Here is an 18,504-nt window from a genome sequence, read left to right as displayed (position 1 = left end):
AAGGACCGTTACGCCAAAGGCCTTTAGGATTTTCAAATGACCTTTAAGTTTTGTCGTGCCAGGCAGTGCAAGTAAATGTCATTTAGACTATGTTTACAGAGTCGCTGTAAACATAGCTTGTAGCTCGTGGCTCGTTCAAACACATAGATCACGTTCACGCCAGAAAAATAATATTTTGGTGATAGACATATATTTTTTTAAGTTGTTCTTAAAGGGGCCCTGCAAGCACTTTTTTACTGGTTTTTTATTTGCACCAAACCTGAGCGCACTGATCGTAGTAACTTAATGTAACTTTTCTTTTCTCGAATTTCGCTTTATTTTAAAAGTTATAGGCAAATTAAGATTACAAAAACAAGCAAAAAATAACCTCCCTCATGACGTCCTTGGTTGCTTGAGTGGCCGTGAACTAGAAAAGAGATAGTGAGCTCAGCGAGCGCACACGGCTGCCGCACCCCCTGTCGACGGTGCGAGAGGGCACCACTAAAGCGTGTTCTGGATAGGCTGCATACAGCGGGCAGCCAGAGCGGCTCTCGTTGCATTTGCTGCGGGATAAAACACTAATTCGGCATGACACTTCATTGGCCACAAACGACAGCAAACACGGGGTAAAAATCAGTTTAGAATTTGAGTCCCTTCGCGCTGTTGTACCGCGAAATGGCCAAAACGCAAGACAAAGCTACTCGCTGAAGGCCTTCGGAGCACTCGGAGCCGGTCGGATCCTCCAGTCCGTAAACGACCGCAGCGTCATCGCGTACATCCGGGACATCCGGCGCCTGATCCCACTACTCTTTTCTAGTATGCGCCGCCTGTTCCACCACGTGGTGGCGGGTATGTCGACGGGTCATTTCTTGTTTCCGTACTTTATAAACTGCATTTGTTTCTTTTCTTATCTAAAATACTGAACAAAAACTACTTTTATCAGCAATTGAAACGGTTTATTTATTTTATTTATTTACATTGTACCTACATCGCCCTGTGGGCATTATTGTAGGGGGGTTTTAGAAAACATTATAACAAATGGAAAAAGAAAACGTCATTATCATCAATGGACACAATATCTTCCGGGAGGTCGTTCCACTCTCTCGCGGTTTTGACAAAAAATGAATTCGCAAAACTGTCAGTCCTGTAAGTGGGAACAGCAACCTTTTTAGAATTATCACAACGGGTAGAAACGTAGGATGGCTCCATAAGATAAGTCGCTTTATCAATTCCTGGTTTGTTGTGAAAGACACGGTGGAAAAATTTTAGTCTTAGTTTTTTTCGTCTACATTCGAGTGTTTCTTATCCCAGCATGGCTTTCATGTCTGTAACACTAGCATAAGGGTCATAGTTGTTCAGTACAAAACGCGCGGCCTGATTTTGAATTTTTTCTAGTTTATTGATAAGGAAGTCGTGATAAGGGTCCCACACAACGCACGCGTAATCAAGGATCGTTCTTACCAAAGAAAAATAAAGTGTTTCTTTAACGTTTCGCGACGCGGATCTAAAATTTCGACGGATAAAATAAAACATTTTACTAGCCTTTCCGATTGTACGTTCTATATGGCTGTTCCATTTTAGGGAATCCGCAAATAGCACTCCTAGGTAAACATACTCAAACACAGTACATAAAACAGTCCCGTTGATTAGGTAGTTATGAGAATCGTGCAGCTTACTTCTCGAGAAACGAATATGTTTGCATTTACTTAAATTGCGCCATTTATATTTTGCATTTCGACTAAAAAAAAAGCTTTTAGCGGCTCTGACCAGCAGTAAGCCCAGGACCAAAGACGTCACATTTTGTGCGCTTTCGGTACTGCGGGTCGCCCTCGTTGGTCGAGGAGGTTTCCGCGTCGTCCGGTTAAAATAGAATGCACCGATATTTAGTTACTCTCTCCGTGCCCGCTGGCTTGCCCGAACCCCAAGAGACTTGGAAACCGCAAAAAAGGTAGACGCTTAAATATGATTGCAGGGCCCTTTTAAGCAATCAAATTATTAAAAAAGGCAAAATGACAAGTTTAGTCGGGGGATTACAACAAAGTCCACTTTAAGCCCAAGAAACGTGGTTTTTTGGCAATTAGCAGTAACCCTGAGCATTTTCCGCTCGCTCAGTCCTAAGGAGGCTTTTGCTCAGTCCTAACATTGCCAATTGAACATTGCTATGTGCTCCCGCTCCTTTTCGTGCTTCTGCTAAGCTTTTGCCCTGTTCGGTTCGGCATCGTGCTCGCGCTTGAGTTTCATAGCACGCGTCGGAGGTCTTCCAGCCTATCCTCCCAAAGTTGTATCAGCGCCCAGGGCACCTCAACGCTCCAATGGAAGCGCGGCGACTCCTTCCTACTCTCGTGGACGCTCCTCCGTTGTTCGACATATCGCACGACGCAAGAGTGAGATACAGAAATATATATGCATAAAAAATATTAAATATATATAGTACAGTTAGCAATACACTATTAAAGGATGATAAAATATAAAGTAGAGAAATAAAAGCTAGATAACTATGGTTGTAAGAAAGATAGAGAGGAGGAAAACCGAAGTGCCAAAGCGGACAATGCGAGCAGGCGAGCAGCGGGACTATGAGGCCTACTAGATAGCTGGGGCCATGAGTACAGAAAACTATTCTTAGAGCAGGTCTGTACAAAATATATGTGAGATATATGTGTTTAATAATAAAAATTTAAAAAAAAACGTTAATTTTAGATATCAGTACAATCTTTGATTTCAATTCGCTTCCCTAGTGTAGACTGCTGCTGATGAGAGTATGCCTTTAGCAGCCGCAAAGGAGTTGGGGGAACTCAGGTTTACGAAAAGGACCTTTACGCTAAATGTCACTTGAGTTGCCGTGTGACACTGCTTAAATGACATTTACACTAAAGGTCTTTTGAGTAAACCTCCCATTAGGTGACCGTCTGACAAGGGAATGAGTCTCCCGCCGCAGCCTCCTCCATCGTTTACCTGCCCGTCCCCCCTTGTACGCCGACGCACTTCCACGGCGAGATCCACGAGGACTGGATCAAAAACTACAAGCACGTGTCATGCCAAAACGAATGGAGTGCCAAGCAGTACCTGCAGAACCTCTACCTTTCGCTGGAGGGTACTGCGAGACACTGGTTCAAGAGCCACGAGGCTTCGCTCACGTCGCGCGACATCTGCGTGGCCGAGTTCAAGCCGACCTTTACAAGCCAACACCGACAGCAGCGGGCGAAGGATCTGCTTCAAACACGGATTCCGGCCCTCAACGAAAGCGTACCCAGCTTCGTTGAAGATGTGCCATGCCTAAGTGCATGTACCGAACCGCAAGCCACCGACGAGAAAAGGTTGAGCTTTCTCATGAAAGGCGTGGAGCGCGAAATCTTCGGCAGACTTATTCGCAACCTTGCGACGACCGTTGAAGAATGTGTGACCGAGGCAACCAACATTGAGTGAGTACTGTCAGCCAGAGCCGGTCATTATCATAGACTCGCCAGTGTATCGACTGTTGCCTCCTACTCAACATCTTGCTTTGACAATAGCGGTGTCAGTATCGAAAACTTGCGCCAGATCATGTGACGTCGTCGGGGAAGATCTACGAAAGTTGCTTCTAGCCGCCAGTCCTACAGCATTCCTCTCCATTGTTGAGGCTGTCCGTCAAGAGGTTTGTCTTGCGCTCCAACCAGAGAGTTTCGTCACCGTGGTGGCGCCAGAGGAGCAGAGGCTGAGTTACGCTGCCTTGGCCCGACAACCGCTGCATGCTACTTGTAAATACCAGGCGCCATACCGACTGGACAATTCAACGCCGCAGTATCCTTGACGCCGGGAAGAACAAGTCCAGTACATCTGACCGAAGCCCGTTGTGTTACCACTGCGGGGGAGCCGACCATGTCTACCAGCGATGGCCTGTCGGCAGCTTGGGCTTCATGGGTTCACACCAAATGCTCCCCCCACCGAAGGAGCAGAGAATGACCACGAGATATAGAGGAGTACCTGCATCGTCTGCCGTCGCTACTTAGTAGGTCCCGCCAAGAGAGCCTGTCTCCCCAACCGAGTCGGGGGAACTAAGCACGGCAACCCTTGGAGGTGGAGATGTCGAAGACCATCAGAAAGATCTTCCAAGAACATTGAATGGCCCCCCCTCTAGCAATGAAAAGCATCAGAAAAATGATTCTGCCATGGTGCCCAACAACCTAAACGTCGTCATTGACGGCCACAACGCGTCAGCACTTGTGGACACCGGAGTAGATTACTCCGTTTTGAGTGGGAAGCTCTCTCGCAGCCATAGGAAAGTCACGATGCCCTGGGACGGCCCACAAATACGCACCGCCGTAGGACACCTTGTCACACTTGTTGGGAGGTGCACTGCTCGCGTTGAAATTCACGGGGAGACCTCACCAGTCAAGTTTGTCGTCCTTCAGGACTGTTCAAGAGACGCCATCCTTGGCATGGACTTCCTGTGCAAGTACTGTGCCGTGATTGACCTTGGAGATAGCAGGTTGACGCTGCGAAAGCCCGTCCTACTTCCAGAGGGAACCAAAACGACGCCAGCCGCCATCCGAGTCATTGCGGACCCATCGTAACCGATGCAGTCGCCTGTGGGGACGTTCTTCTAAAAGGCAATGTCCAACTGCATCTCGGAAGAGGAATAGGCGTCGCAAGGGTCATAACAAAGCTGCAGGATGGATGCACTGTGGTCCTCATGACAAACTTTTGAGAGGAGGCGGAGCACCTCACGCTGTAGGCCACGTTAAGGAACTCCGGAACGCCGCCGAAATCTCCACGATCTCCGATGAGCCCTCGTTATCGCAGCCGTACCATACATTGCCGCCGTAGCTCAACGTTGACCAGAAGCTTAGTGCCAGGGAACAACAACAGCTCGGACACCTCCTCGCCGAATTCAGCGACTGCTTTGTGACAACGTCGAAAGTGCGCCAAACAACAGATGCAAAACATTGCATTGTTACAAAAGAAGATGCACTCCCTGTGCACTGGCCGCCGTGCCGGGTCTCCCCAAAAGAAAAAGAGGCCATTCATGAACAAGTGCAAGAAATGCTCAACGACGACATCATCCAGCCTTCAAGCAGCCCGTGGGCCTCTCCAGTTATACTGGTGATGAAGAAGGATGGAATGCTTCGATTCTGCATAGACTCCCGGAGGCTCAACACTGTGACGAAGACAACACACTGGACCAGCTGTGCCACTCCCGATACTTTTCATTGATGGACCTGAAGATTGGCTACTGGCAGATCAAAGTCGATAAACGGGATTGAGAAAAGACTGCCTTTGTCACACGCGATAGACCTTTTGAGTTTAAGGTCATGCACTTCAGACTGTTGACGGTGGCGGCAACTTTCTAGCGTGTCATGGGTACCGTACTGGCAGGCCTCAAATGGCAGAGCTGTCTCGTTTATCTCGACGACGTCGTGGTATTCTCGGCCAACTTCGACGAGCACTTGTGACGCCTTCAGGTCGTTTTTCAAGCAATCAGGACTGCCAAACTCACCCTCAAGGCAACGAAGTGTAGGTTTGCCTCAGCGAACTGAAGTTCTTATACTCTCTTTCACCTTGTGTCCGAGTGCAGTAGATGTTTCGAGCCATTGGAGCCAATCCAAGGCTGTCCGAGTGTCACGTGACCCAGAAGAACGGGCACAGCGAGGCGTGGAAAGCGTATCATGGGCTACACTTACAGAACGGGATTGGATAGGATAGCTCGTAGCATCCGCTGCATCCGGACGTAAGGTGAAAAGGAGTATAGGTGACGTCATGAGCAACGAAGGTGATTGTCCCAAACCTGAGAAGACTCGCGCCGTAGTGGCATTTCCACCGCCCACCAACAAGAAGGCCGTCCAAAGATCCTGAGACTTTGCACGTACTACAGGCAGTTCATTCAGGACTTCGCGAAGCTTTCTGCACCGCTCACACACCTCACGAAAGATGACAAGAACTTCAATGGGAGGAGAGCGAAAGGCATTTGACAAGCTATAGCGATGACTCCAGTCACCACCAATTCTTGGCCACTTCAACCAATCAGCCGAAACAGAAGTTCACATGGACGCCAAAAATACAGGACTCGGCGCGGCACTGGTTCAACGACAAGAGGGTGCAGAGCGCATGATCGCCTATGCTAGTCGGACACTGTCAAATGCAGAACAGAATTACTCGAAGGCTGAGAAAGAATGTCCTGCCGTCGTCTGGGCCATCACAAAGTTCCGCCCGTACCTGTACCAGTGATGTGATTGGCCTAACCCGTTTTGAAGCACCTTTCGGAGCAGCCAAAACAGTGTTTTGGAGCACCCGAAGTGGCTTTTGGAGCATCCAAAACAGTGTTTCGGAGCAGCAAAAGTGGCTTATGGAGCAGATATTCTCAGAAAAATAAATATATTTGTTTTAAGTGCTGGACAAATGAAGGGCACTTTGCTCGCCACAATAAACAAATTATGGTCAAGCTAGACCACCAGGGAGTTTTTCAACGTGTAACTGAAATGCCAATGACATGACACATTTTGCAGTGCTTCAGTTCAATTATACATATATATATGTACCCGCTACAGATAAATAAAAAACAAACTGCCCATATTAAAATTTATTTGAAAATGATCAGCTTAGTAGTAAATATCACAGCAGTAGGTTGACTAGTTATATAATATAATAAATGGAAGCAGCCTCCAACTGATGAAACACGTAACTATTGCAGAGCAATGCGAAATTGTACACAAGACAAAGGTGCATTACAAGTCTTAGCGTGTGCTTTTCTTTTCACGCTTCGACAGTTTCTGAAACGCTGCTCCAAGCCTCGCTTTGCCTTCGGCTAATGAATGTCAACTTTCAATGTCTCCAAAGAGACATTGAGACATCCCATAAGTGTACAGTGCTGTAGGTGTTGCCGAGTGATTCCGAAAAACCGTTTGCTGCCTGTTGTGTATGCATAAAGCAATGTAACAGGTTCCCATTCTCACCACCAGGGTGCGCTGGTCTTTTCCCTGTAAAATGTGTCTTCGCCATATTAAATTTGTTCTTTGTGTGCTGCTCCTCTGAATGGGAACCTCTGTTCTTTGGCGCGACACAACAATGGCGACGAGGATGGGATGGAAGATCGAACGAACCGAGTAACAACGTGGCAAACAGCACAATGCCGAAGTTCACGGAGTTCAAGCCAGAGGAGGACGACGTCGACGAGTATCTTGAACGCTTCGAGATTTTTCTTCAAGTGAACGCTGTCAAGATGTAAGACAAGGCCGTGACGCTGCTGAACTACATCTGGAAAGTGTCGTACCAGGTTCTGAAAACCTTGCTCGTCCCAGACTCGCCCGTATTGAAATCGTACGACGTACTTTCCGAGGTGCTGAAACGCCACTACGCGCCCAAACGCTTAGTGATTGCAGTGCGCACGAAGTTCCATTGGAGAAATCAAAAGGTCGGCGAGAGCCTAGCGAACTTCTCCTTGGCTATCAAGAAGCTCGCCCAGACATGCGCATTCAAGGACTACCTCGACCAGGCTCTTCGGGACCGGCTCGTGGCGGGGTGTCGCGACCCTGAGCTACAGCGGACACTCATCCAGCTCGACGACGATTACTTCAACGAAGTTCTGAAGGTGGGCCTGGCCAAAGAACTTTCTCTGCGCAAAACGGACGAGATATGACAGCCCGGCGTTCCGGACTCAATGGACGTGCACCGCGTTCAAGGTGATGGTGAAGAACACTCCCGGTGTCCACCTTCCGCCACTGGTCCAGTGTCAGCGTACGGTAGGCCCTTGTTTTAGATGCGCTAGTACTGTGCATGCTTCTGAGAAGTGTCCGTTTTTGAAAGCAAAGTGTTTCAAGTGCGGGAAGCAGGGGCACACTAAGGCGGTGTGTAGGGCCAAGCCTAAGCCTACTTCGAACACTAAGCGCGGACCTTGGAGCGTAACCTGTATGCAGAAGAATGACGCATCTGCGGCATTCCTGAAGGTATTGGAAATCGAAGGAAAACCGGTGACGATGGGAATCGACACTGGTTCAGCAGTTATTTTGATGCCAGAAAGAATGTACTTGAATTTGTTTTCTCACGTGCCTCTTGAGGAGAGTGACATGCGTCTCCGAATGTACACCGGGGCTGTAGTGCCAATCAAGGGTGTAGCGAGCGTTCATGTAAAAAGCGGGGAGCTACCAAGCGAGAAGTTACCTTTGATTGTGGTAAAATCCGCGAGTGCCCAGCTGCCAGCTCTTCTCAACAGAGACTGGATCGAGCAGTAAGAAATTAACTGGTCGGGCGTGGGTCGTATCGAGAACGAGACGATGACAGACTCGCTGAGAAGGTCCGTCCCTAGCGTCTTTGAAGGTCCAGTGTGGCCGACAAAGGGTTTTCAGGCAAGGATTGTACGGAAAAACTCTCAACCTGTGTTTTGTAAACACAGAGTGGTGCCATACGCATTCAGAGAGCAAGTAGAGAGTGAGCTTAAGAAAATGGTGGCGCAGGGCATTCTGAGGCCTGTAAAAAGTAGTGAATGGGCAACACCCCTTGTTATGGTTCCCAAGCCAGGGGGTAAAGTTCGCATCTGTGGTGACTACAGTGTGTCCGTAAACCCACAGGCGACGGTGGATCACTACCCATTACCGAGGGTAGATGAGGTGTTCAACAAGTTTTGGGGGTGTGGCATCTTTGCAATTTTGGACCTAAAGACTGCATACTTGCAGTTAGCCCTTGACGAAGCGTCGCGGACTGCTCACAGTGACCACTCCCCTAGGATTGTTCGAGTTTTTATGTATGCCTTACGGAGTCTCGAGTGCACCAGCAATTTTCCAGAGTGTAATGGATAAGATTTTGTTGGGCCTAACCAAGGTAGCGTGCTATCTTGATGATGTACTGGTGAGTGGCATAGACCAAAATTACTGCAACCAGAGAGTATTGGAAGTGGTGAAATGTTTTCAGGAACATGGACTTTGTGTGAATCAGGACAAGTGTCAATTTTTTGTATGCGAAGTGCATTACTTGGGATACTTGTTGAGAGACCAGGGTTTGAAGCCATGCCCTGAGAAGGTAGAGGCTATCAAAAAGGCACCCGCACCGAGTAATGTAATGGAGGTTAAGGCATTTGTGGGGCTGCTAGCTTTTTATGCTTGTTTCCTCCCAGACTTAGCTGCCACACTGGGACCTTTGTATGAACTCTTAAAGAAAGACAAGAAGTGGCATTGGTCGGAAGAATACCAACAGGCTGTAGACAGAAGCAAAGATCAATTGTGCAGTGCTGGGGTGATTGTCCTGTACGACCCTAGTCTACCACTTCGAGTGACGGCCGACGCATCCAGCTACGGCCTCGGAGGAGTCTTAACACAAGGCATGGGAAACGGGGACTACAGACCAGTGGAGTTTGCATCTAGGACGCTTACTGTGGCTGAAAAGAACTACGCACAAGTGGAAATATGTACCGGAAATATGAGTGCACAAGTGCACTCATATTTGCGGTCAAGAAATTCCACTTGTATCTCTTTGGGCATTCGTTCACCCTGGTAACCGACCACTACCCGCTAAGGTCAATCCTGGGACCTAAGTATTCTACAACAGCCATAGCTGCTGCGAGGATCCAGAGGTGGCGCTTGTTACTTGCAGAGTACAACTTCAAGATCCTGTACCGCAAGGGCGGGGAGCTCGGGAATGCTGATGCCCTATCGAAACTTCCTCTGAAGACAACTGTGGGAGAGGAAAGTATATGTTGAAATATTTTTCACCCACAGAGCAACCGCTTCTTTCAAGTTCCGATGTGGGGAAAAAGACCCTCAGCGACCCCTTGCTGCAACGTGTCCTTGAACACACCAAGAGAGGTTGGCCAACATCCGTGCAAGATCCAGGGTTGCAACCCTTCTGGCAGAGGCGGGAGACGCTGTCAACGGACCAAGATGTGGGGGATTAGAGTCGTGATTCCACAGGCACTACAGGCTGCGGTCCTCAAGAGCCTGCATGAAGAACATCCAGGAATGGTGCGTATGGAACAACTTGCGAGAGGGCATGTGAGGTGGCCCGGAATCAACGGCATGATCGAGAACAAGGTGCAGTCATGCGAGATCTGCCAAGCGGTCCAAAACGATGTTCTTCCAGTACCACTCCAGCCATGAAAGATGACCTGCGGGTCTTTGAATGTATTCATTTGGACTTTGCAACTAAGTCGGGAACCAACCTGTTTGTTTGGGTTGACAGTTCTTCTAAATGGGTTGAGGTCCTGTCCATGCCTTCCACAACCACACCCCAGACAGTCAAGAAACTTATGGCTGTCTTCGCACAGTTTGGACTACCCGAAGAAGTGGTGACTGATGCAGGCCCCCAGTTTCGAAGTGAGGAGTTCAAGAACTTCTTAAAGGGTCAAGGAGTGGTGCACACCATGACGCCACCCTACCACCCGGCTTCGAATGGCGCCGCGGAAAAGGCTGTGCAAACAGTCAAGAGAGCGCTGCTCAAGCAAGTACTTGAAGGCGACCTCCGAGGGAAGAGATGGAATATCCAGGAGAAGTTGTCGTGTTTCCTACTTGCCTACTGGACGACACCACACGCAAGTACTGGAAAGGTCTCTGCAGAGCTGTTCCTGGGACGGCTTCCGCGGACCCGACTGTCGCAGCTCAAGCCAGGTGCAACAAGAGAAGCAAAACAAGATAAAGAAGCTGGCTGACAAGCGCAGAGGTCCAACGAAACTCTTTGAAGTGGGCGACAGAGTTTGGGTCAGAAATGTGAGGGGGGGAGAGTAAACTGGATTAAAAGAATCTTAAAGAAAGTAATCAGTCCGGTTACATACCTGGTGCGGGTGGCTAACCAGATTCGTTATGTGCATGCTGATCACTTGCGCTTTCGAAGTGAGGGCTCGTCCCGATCAGCCTCTTCGGAGAGTGGATCGAGTGACAGTGAGAGTGTTGATGAACCAGGCAAATGTAAGGTGCCTATGCCACTGAATGCTGACAGCGACCTAGCTGCTCAGGAAGTTCGACGGTCGAATAGACTGGTGTACTAGTGTTCCTTTATGTAAGTGTGGAGGAGTGTTGTGTATGCATAAAGCAATGTAACCAGTTCTTATTCTCACCACCAGGGTGCGCTGGTCTTTGCCCTTAAAAACGTGTCTTCGCCATATTAAATTTGTTCTCTGTGCGCTGTTCCTCTGAGGGGGAGCTTCTGTTCTTTGGCACTTCGGTGCAACACAACACTGCCGTTTCACTGGTGCCAGATTTTTGTCAGAAGTAAGCAAACATAAAACAATAGATTGCAAGCGTCCCAGCCGATGCCTCTGTTGTGCAGTCACATTCGCATGCACATGAGGGCAACTTCAGCAGGCTTGCAGTTGCATGTGCTTCATCGCGTGAGTGGATATGATGGCTGTTCGACTGAAACCATGCCACTCCGCTCCGTTGCCAACTTGTTCCCAGAACTGTATGCAAAGTGTAACTGTCCAGCATACGACAAAAACGTCCAGTGGCACGTGCTTGCCAGGTGGGCAAACAAGGTACATGCTAAACACACACAAAAACAGAACCTGAGCGCATCGATGCACGACATCGCGAGCCAGGGTCAAAAAGCACTTGGAGCTCTTTGTGCAACGACCGAGATCGAAACAAACAAGCGTGCTGTGCGGGTTCAGCGTGCATTCCTCGCCTTCTTTGTTTTAGCTCACTTCTCTTCACCCACTTTCTTCCGCGGGAGATTTTTCACGTACCGGGGTCCCTCTCGAAAAGAAACCTACCAAGAGAAACCTAGGTAATCAATTCTTTGACACAGCTAACTGAGTTAAAGAGGGATTCTTGTAGTAGCGTATGATTTAAAAAAGAACAGAAATGTTGATGAACATGCGGCAGTCCTTACATTTCAGTTTAGAAAGCGCCACATCTGCAGTGACGTGGGGACGGCAACGCCCAACGTTGCGCGACCACGGTGACTGACAGGCAAAGATCAAATATAGTTTTCCAACGGCCGTTGTTTTCAGGAGCGCGTGCTTGAGCTCACAAAGTAACTCCCACCGCGCAAAAACGCGGTTCCGTTTTACAGTGTGACGGCTTGGTTGGCCTGGTACACGGTACGCTACCGTCGCAACATCCACACATGCCCGCGTCTATCGTTGAAAACGTTTTAAAAATATGCGAGACCAGTGTTGCCGCACTGCCACTTCGGTTTTTCCCTCACCAAGCGGCGAAAATTCCCTTTTTTCTCACAACACCATTTTAGTGACAGAAGTTGTTTTTAAGATACACATGACGCCAAGTATATTTAAATGCACCAACAGCTCCCCTATGTTTTTGTTATGCAGAAGTATGCATTGCATAAATTACGAAATGTAGTTGGCATTCGGCAAACTGGTCTCCCCTCTCCTTCTTTTCTGCACTAAGCATTGGTTGAATGAACCAGGGGAGCTGAATAAAGGCAAGCGGGCCATTAACTAAACTAAACTAAAATCGCCTGCTCGTTTTCGTGATGCGATTCATGATCTATCGCACTGACAGAGGATTAGTGTGCGTAGCTAGCGGTGAAAAAAGCGTGCGAACCGGCAGTACTGTACCGGCAGGCTTGCAGCACGCACATGATGTAAGTCGTGATAAATTAGGTTGGCTCTTCAAAACAGCAAATTGCTTTGCTGGCTAGTGCCACTTCCTTTCTCTTGTTCGATGTAGACAAGAAAATTACAAAATTTTGGTTTAGTTTCGTATTAAAAGATATTTCCCACGTTTTACAAGTGTTTAAATTCTGGTTTCCCTTTTTTCCCACAATATGGGAAATTTCCCACAATTCGACAACACTGCGCGAGACCAGACTTACGGGACAACGAGAGCGCGAAACGAGAGACGGCGGGAAAAACCATGCAACACCAAATGGACCATTAATGTAGGGTACTTTGTGTCGGGCGGCCGCTTGCGCTACCTAGCTCACGCATGCTCCATTATGGTACTCAGTTTAGTTTAGGTTTCGAAAAGCGACCAAAATTGGTTTTTTGGCGCAGGCTTGGCGCAGATTACTCTTATTTTGGCAAAATGTAGCAGGATGTAGCACAGCAATCACATCACTGCTGTACAGAAGCTCGTTTCAAGTAGTCACAAACCACCACTCGCTTTGTTGGCTCACAAACCTGAAGGATCCCTCAGGATGTCTTGCCCGGTGGAGTCTTCGACTTTGAGAATTCGATGTGAAAGTGGTCTACAAGGTCCGGTCGCAAGCACAGGAACGCCGACTGTTTGTCAAGGGCACCCGATGAGTTGGTGTCTAAGCACCAACGACAGAAACGGTGACGACATTTTTGTCGGCGCGGTGACCATAAACAACATGGCAGCACTTCAACGAGTCGATCCTGAGCCGCGTGCACTCATCGAAGATCTGGAGGGACGAGGGAGTGCAGTTCCACGTATCTTCGCACAATCCCTGACAACCTTCCTTTTCGAGAAAACATACTGTACAAAAAATACTTTGGCAGCACCAACTCAACGTGGCTGCTGGTTATCCCTGCAACTCTTCAAGCGGAAGTCTTCTAAGCAAGCCATAATGATCCGACGGCAGGGCACTTGGGCTACAGAACACTTGCACGTACTTCAAGAAAAATACTACTGGCCCGAGCTCACGAAGACTGTCCACCTCTACATCCAATCGGGCTGCAAATGCCAACAACGCAAGAAATGACCGACGAAGTCGACAGGACTCCTGCAGCCAATCACTCCCCTGACTACACCGTTCCATCGAATTGGAATAGAGTTGTTTCAACCGTTCCCACCATTGACACAAGGAAACCGGTGGATCATCGTCGCAACCGATTACCTCACAAGGTACGATGAGACAAAAGCACTCTTGTCGGGAATCACTGTGGAAGTAGCCAAGTTCTTCGTCAAGGCCATCATCCTCAGGCACGGTGCCCCCGAAGTACTGATTACAGATCGAGCATTATTGTTTTTGACACAGCTAACTCTGGAGATCCTCCGGTTCAGCCACACCAGCCATCGTCGAACAATGACGTACCATCTGCAGACGAACGGGCTGACGAAATGGCTAAACAAGACCATCACCGAAATGATTGCCATGTACGTCGAAGTGGAGCACAAGACGTGGGACGGGGTCTTACCCTACGTCACGTTTGCCCACAACACGGCAGTTCAAAAAACCTTTCGAGCTGGTAGTTGGTCGGAAATTAAGGAACATGCAGGACGCAATGCTGCCCCACGGGCCAGCTGACGATTGGAGCGACGACACCCAGGTGGTTGCTCAACGTGCTTAAGACATCTGCCAGCTCGCCCGGCTCAGGATTCAAGGCTAGCAGTTCAGACCGTACAAGGTACTTAGTCGCATTGGGGAGCTCAACAATGAAGTGGTGCTTGACGAAATGCAAACATCATCACAAAGCGACCACGACCCGAGGTGGTTCACATTGTTCAACTCAAGCCCTTCTACGCTCGGTAGTACGGAGGACTTTTAGTTTTTCCAAGGACTTTATTTAGATTACCATTTTTTTGTTTTGTTTTGTGTTGCATTGAGGCTCGATGCACTTCTAAAGGGGGGAGTAATGCCATGCATGATCAAAAAGATACGCTTCCCTGTTCATCTACAGTCAAACCCCGCAATAACGAAGCTGCCGGGGAAGGAAATTGTTTTTTGTTCTCGCGAGAATTTTGATGTTGCGAAAATGCAAAAACTTTCCAGAACCAAAATTAATGCTGTCCTAGGATTTTAGAATCATAGAATGTAAGCTGCACGGGATACTGAACTCCTCCGCAATATCCGACTTCTTTTTGCCTTTCGCAGCTTTGGCGACGATTGCAGATTTCTCCTGAAGAGTCAAAAACGCTTTCTAACAGGAGGCGACATCTTTCCGACAGGTCAAACAAAAGGTAGTAAACAAGGCGCGAGCGATCTCGGTGTGCAGGCGGCGAAATGGCAGCGGGCAGCCGGCGGTGTCGTCACGTGAAACGTCACATACCTACGTAGTTGCCAACAGATGGGCTAGCAAAACGCTGTTTTCAGCGACCAAAAAAAACAAAAAAAACAAAAACAATGTCGTTGCAATCGTCATCATTATCCGACCGAACGTAAACAGCAATGGCCGCGCCAATGGTCACTTTTCATTGCTCCACTTTTCATACTTCTGGGTTCCCAACTGACTCGTGTTCATACTTCTGGGTTCCCAATGACTCGTGTGCCGAAAAAATGTTGCAGATCACCAACTCAGACTTCCGTTAATGCGGGACTGCTTTTTAAAAACTCTTCGCTGTTGAGAGGGTGCAAGTGCATTTGAAACTTTATGGACGTTTGCCGGGGCCGCCAGATTTCTTCGTTGCCGCGAGAATTTCATTCTTGAGGGCTTTCGTCGTTGAGGGGTTCCACTGTAGAAGATTCGTATACACTCTTACCCCGAGCGTAGATAAAGAGCTCAGCGCCATATTGCCGAGGGATTCACTGATTGAATTGCACAGAAACATGTGCAATTCTAGTGATGTATGCTTTCACACATTGGTGCGGACGCTGAACTGAACAAAGCGTTTCAATATTGCTCCTGAAATATTGCCAATTCGCACGATTTGTTCGCGCAACCAATTTTCTAAACCCAAAAATTAAGTCCTCGTTAAAACCAAGTCGTTTATCGTATATGGTATCAATGAAAATAATATTGTGAATGAATGAAAAATCAATGAAAATGATTCTGTTAAACAATCACACAGACGTCCAGTATTTGACCAACGCTTGACTCTGTGGGGCGCAATCTCTCTAGAAAACGACCTGTGCTGCGAAGCTTACCGACAGTTGTATATTTTGTGAGCCCTTACCGCTGCCTTTCCACTTCGGAGAGACGGTCCACCTCGCCGACCCTCTTGACTCTCCGCCTCGCGGAGTCCAGCAGGCCGTCGATATCATCGCTGCTGCTGCTTGACCCCGAAGATGACCGCCGCCTTGAGCACAGACGGAAAAAGGGGATACGCGTAAGCACATATGCCGCAGTTCGGTGAAGGTGAAAGGTCGAGCTGTTACTCACATAACAGCGCTCCAGCTCCTTACGGCAGAATACGACCCTTGGACGCTTATGCGACAATTATTTACACATGTTAAGCAACGTGAAAGGAATCCATCGCTTTCAACGAACGAAAAAAAAAAAAAAAAAAACACTATCTAGGCTACAACTCAATCCCCCGAGACAGCCTCAGGTTACCAACAAACCCGAAAGCGTTGATATCCAACAAATAAGCAAATGTGAGCCACTGAGACGTCCTAGCTCGTCAAAACAGCATGGAAAGCAGAAACGGTTACGGTATCGACAGTCAGAAATATACTGCATGAAACGGAAATGAGGGACTCTACCTCGGCCTTCGGTCGTTGTTGATTTTCGCCGCCCCAGCCCTATTGGTGTTGTCTCGGCTCCGTCCCCTAGAATGGGAGCGTTTCCTGGGCCGCTTGTTCTTATGCCTGTGTTTAGGAGATCTGCTCTTACTTCGGCTTCGTGACCTGCCCATTTTTCAGAAAATGTGAGCTCCTGAAACAACGCAAATTTGCGACACAGCTAACACAGCACGCAATCGCAAATAAAGCGAAGATCTGCGAAATGGCGGACGCCCATTGTGTGCAAACGGCTGCTCTGAAATCGCCGAATGTGGCAAACCATACCCGGACAAGTTTTTTTTTTTTACATTAAGACATTAAAATTTGGCTTGATTGTAACGTAATCGTTAATAAACAGCAAACAATGCAAAATTAAACTTGAGTAGGTGTAGCTTTATTTTTACAACAAAACAACAAGCTGTCTTCATTTGAACGGCAGGTTGCGCCACCTACCCACTGTACAAGGGTTGCGAGGCTTCTTACACATTGGAAAGCGCTTCCTTGCCCCCCCCCCCCCCCCACCCCTTCCTCCCCTCCTCCCCGGTTGGTACGCCCATGGCTGCGGCTGTACTGTACATTCGAACTGTACGCGAGCCCTAATAAAATTGTCCTTAGATCGCAAGGATCTTCTGTGGCGAAAGTAAAATCAAGAAAGGTTTCGGAACCTGGTAGATCCTTCGTCAGTCCAGCAAAGGAAGTAGGTAACTTCGTTTTCTTTCCACCGGTACAAAAATATTCCGAAAAAATTTTCGAGACAAAACTTGTGAAGTGAAAAACGTGTTCTAAATAAATATATCGCCTAATGGTTTGATGCAAGAGAACTAAAAAGGCTATAAACCTTATTATACAACTAAAATTGAAAATAATTTTTACAATTGGTATTTTGATTTTTGACCGTCTCAGTTGACGTAGCGTTTCAGCGATATCAGGGGCCCTAAAGTCGTCAAACACAAAGCTGGAGCCAAAGGTTCGCAGAGCGCGCCGACCGGACGCTGGCGACATAAGCGCCAAGTCATCACCTAACCAATCGGCGCGCTCCGTCAAGGCTTCGGCCTCAACTTTGTGTTTGACGAGTTCAGAGCCCCTGGGTGCAGATACTTTATTGAATGGAGTGCTCACGAGGACGCCGATAGATACCAGGGTAGCTAAACTCGTCAACAAAAATATTCTTTGTGTTATGACATAGTGGAGGGAGGAGCCGAAAGATTGCTGCGGAGTTTTCTTTTCTCACAAACCCGCAGATCCGTCTGTCTTCGTGACGTTTTTCGTTGAGGGGACGAAAAATCCCTACGCCTCCCTAGGCACCGAACAAGAGCAGCACTAGAGAGCGCGGTGACGACCGTGGCTCATACGTGTGACGTCACAACAAAGATTATCAGCTGCGACAGTCATGCTTGATGGTCTCTAAAAAGCACCATGGATGCTTGGGAATTGCATTTTAAAATCAACACCGTCGAAGTTGATAGTCTGGTATCGTTCTTATTTCCGCCGATAAAGCAAAATTTACTAAACAGCGTCCCTGCCGTTCTTTTGATTTATCGAATCTGGCCAAAGTGTAGCCCGACGTGGCTAGGTCACAACCAGCCGACTACCGTTGTCCACTTTCGGGCGAATTTCGCTTCCGGGCAGTTGTCCCTTCATCGGCGGGATAAAATCATTTTATAGTAGACATTCGAAGATCAGTCAGTTTGGGATTAAGTATGTTCATCAACGGAAATAAGGAAATAAAAGTAATGTCAGGTTGTCAATATTGGCGGTGATGCTTCAACAACGCAAGGAGACGAAACTTGACATCGTCGATTTGAACACGCACCATCAAATTTTTCGTTCACAACTGATAATCCTGACTCCATCGTCAAAGGTATCAACTATAAAATGACGTCACTGAACGCGCCCGCACACTATATACGTGCCCTGGCACGAGTCTTTCGCTTGAAAGTCTGTCATGGCCACTCTTGAGTTCATGGAACGCGAGCCGTTTTAATTCCAGAATCTCTTGAACCGTTATTTCGAATATTGCAGGCTGTGCTGTTGTTCCTCGTCATTGCTCATTGGAACACCTATAAGCAGGGTCGTCGAAACACGAGGATGGGGAAGGGGGGATTTAGCCCCCCCCCCCCCTCCCCCAGTTGCGTCGAAAGAGGGGGCAAGGGGCATAAGGGTGGAGGGGGGGGGGGGGGGGGGGTACCGCCCCAGCCCCGAACCACCATAGCATTTCAGAGAGTTATAATAAAATATTAGGGGAAAGGAATATCTCCCTTC

General features: G+C 48.2%; 1 protein-coding gene across 1 annotated transcript in view; it reads right to left on the bottom strand.

The window, feature by feature from the left end:
- Nucleotides 1-16,515, bottom strand: part of LOC8051426 (arginine and glutamate-rich protein 1) — a 28,476-nt gene extending 11,961 nt beyond the window's left edge. The window contains exons 1-2 of the mRNA XM_029968791.4: nt 16,225-16,515; nt 15,696-15,818 (exon numbers count right to left, since the gene is read on the bottom strand). Of these exons, the coding sequence (XP_029824651.2) occupies nt 15,696-15,818; nt 16,225-16,376 (275 nt within the window). The 5' untranslated portion in view covers nt 16,377-16,515. The remainder of the gene's footprint in view (nt 1-15,695; nt 15,819-16,224) is intronic.
- Between the last annotated feature and the right edge of the window lie 1,989 nt (nt 16,516-18,504).

This window comes from Ixodes scapularis, unplaced genomic scaffold, assembly GCF_016920785.2.
Source record: "Ixodes scapularis isolate PalLabHiFi unplaced genomic scaffold, ASM1692078v2 PGA_scaffold5__190_contigs__length_132052651, whole genome shotgun sequence".
Taxonomy (NCBI): domain Eukaryota; kingdom Metazoa; phylum Arthropoda; class Arachnida; order Ixodida; family Ixodidae; genus Ixodes; species Ixodes scapularis.
Note: the sequence above shows the minus strand (reverse complement) of the source record. Positions and strands in the feature narration are given on the sequence as shown.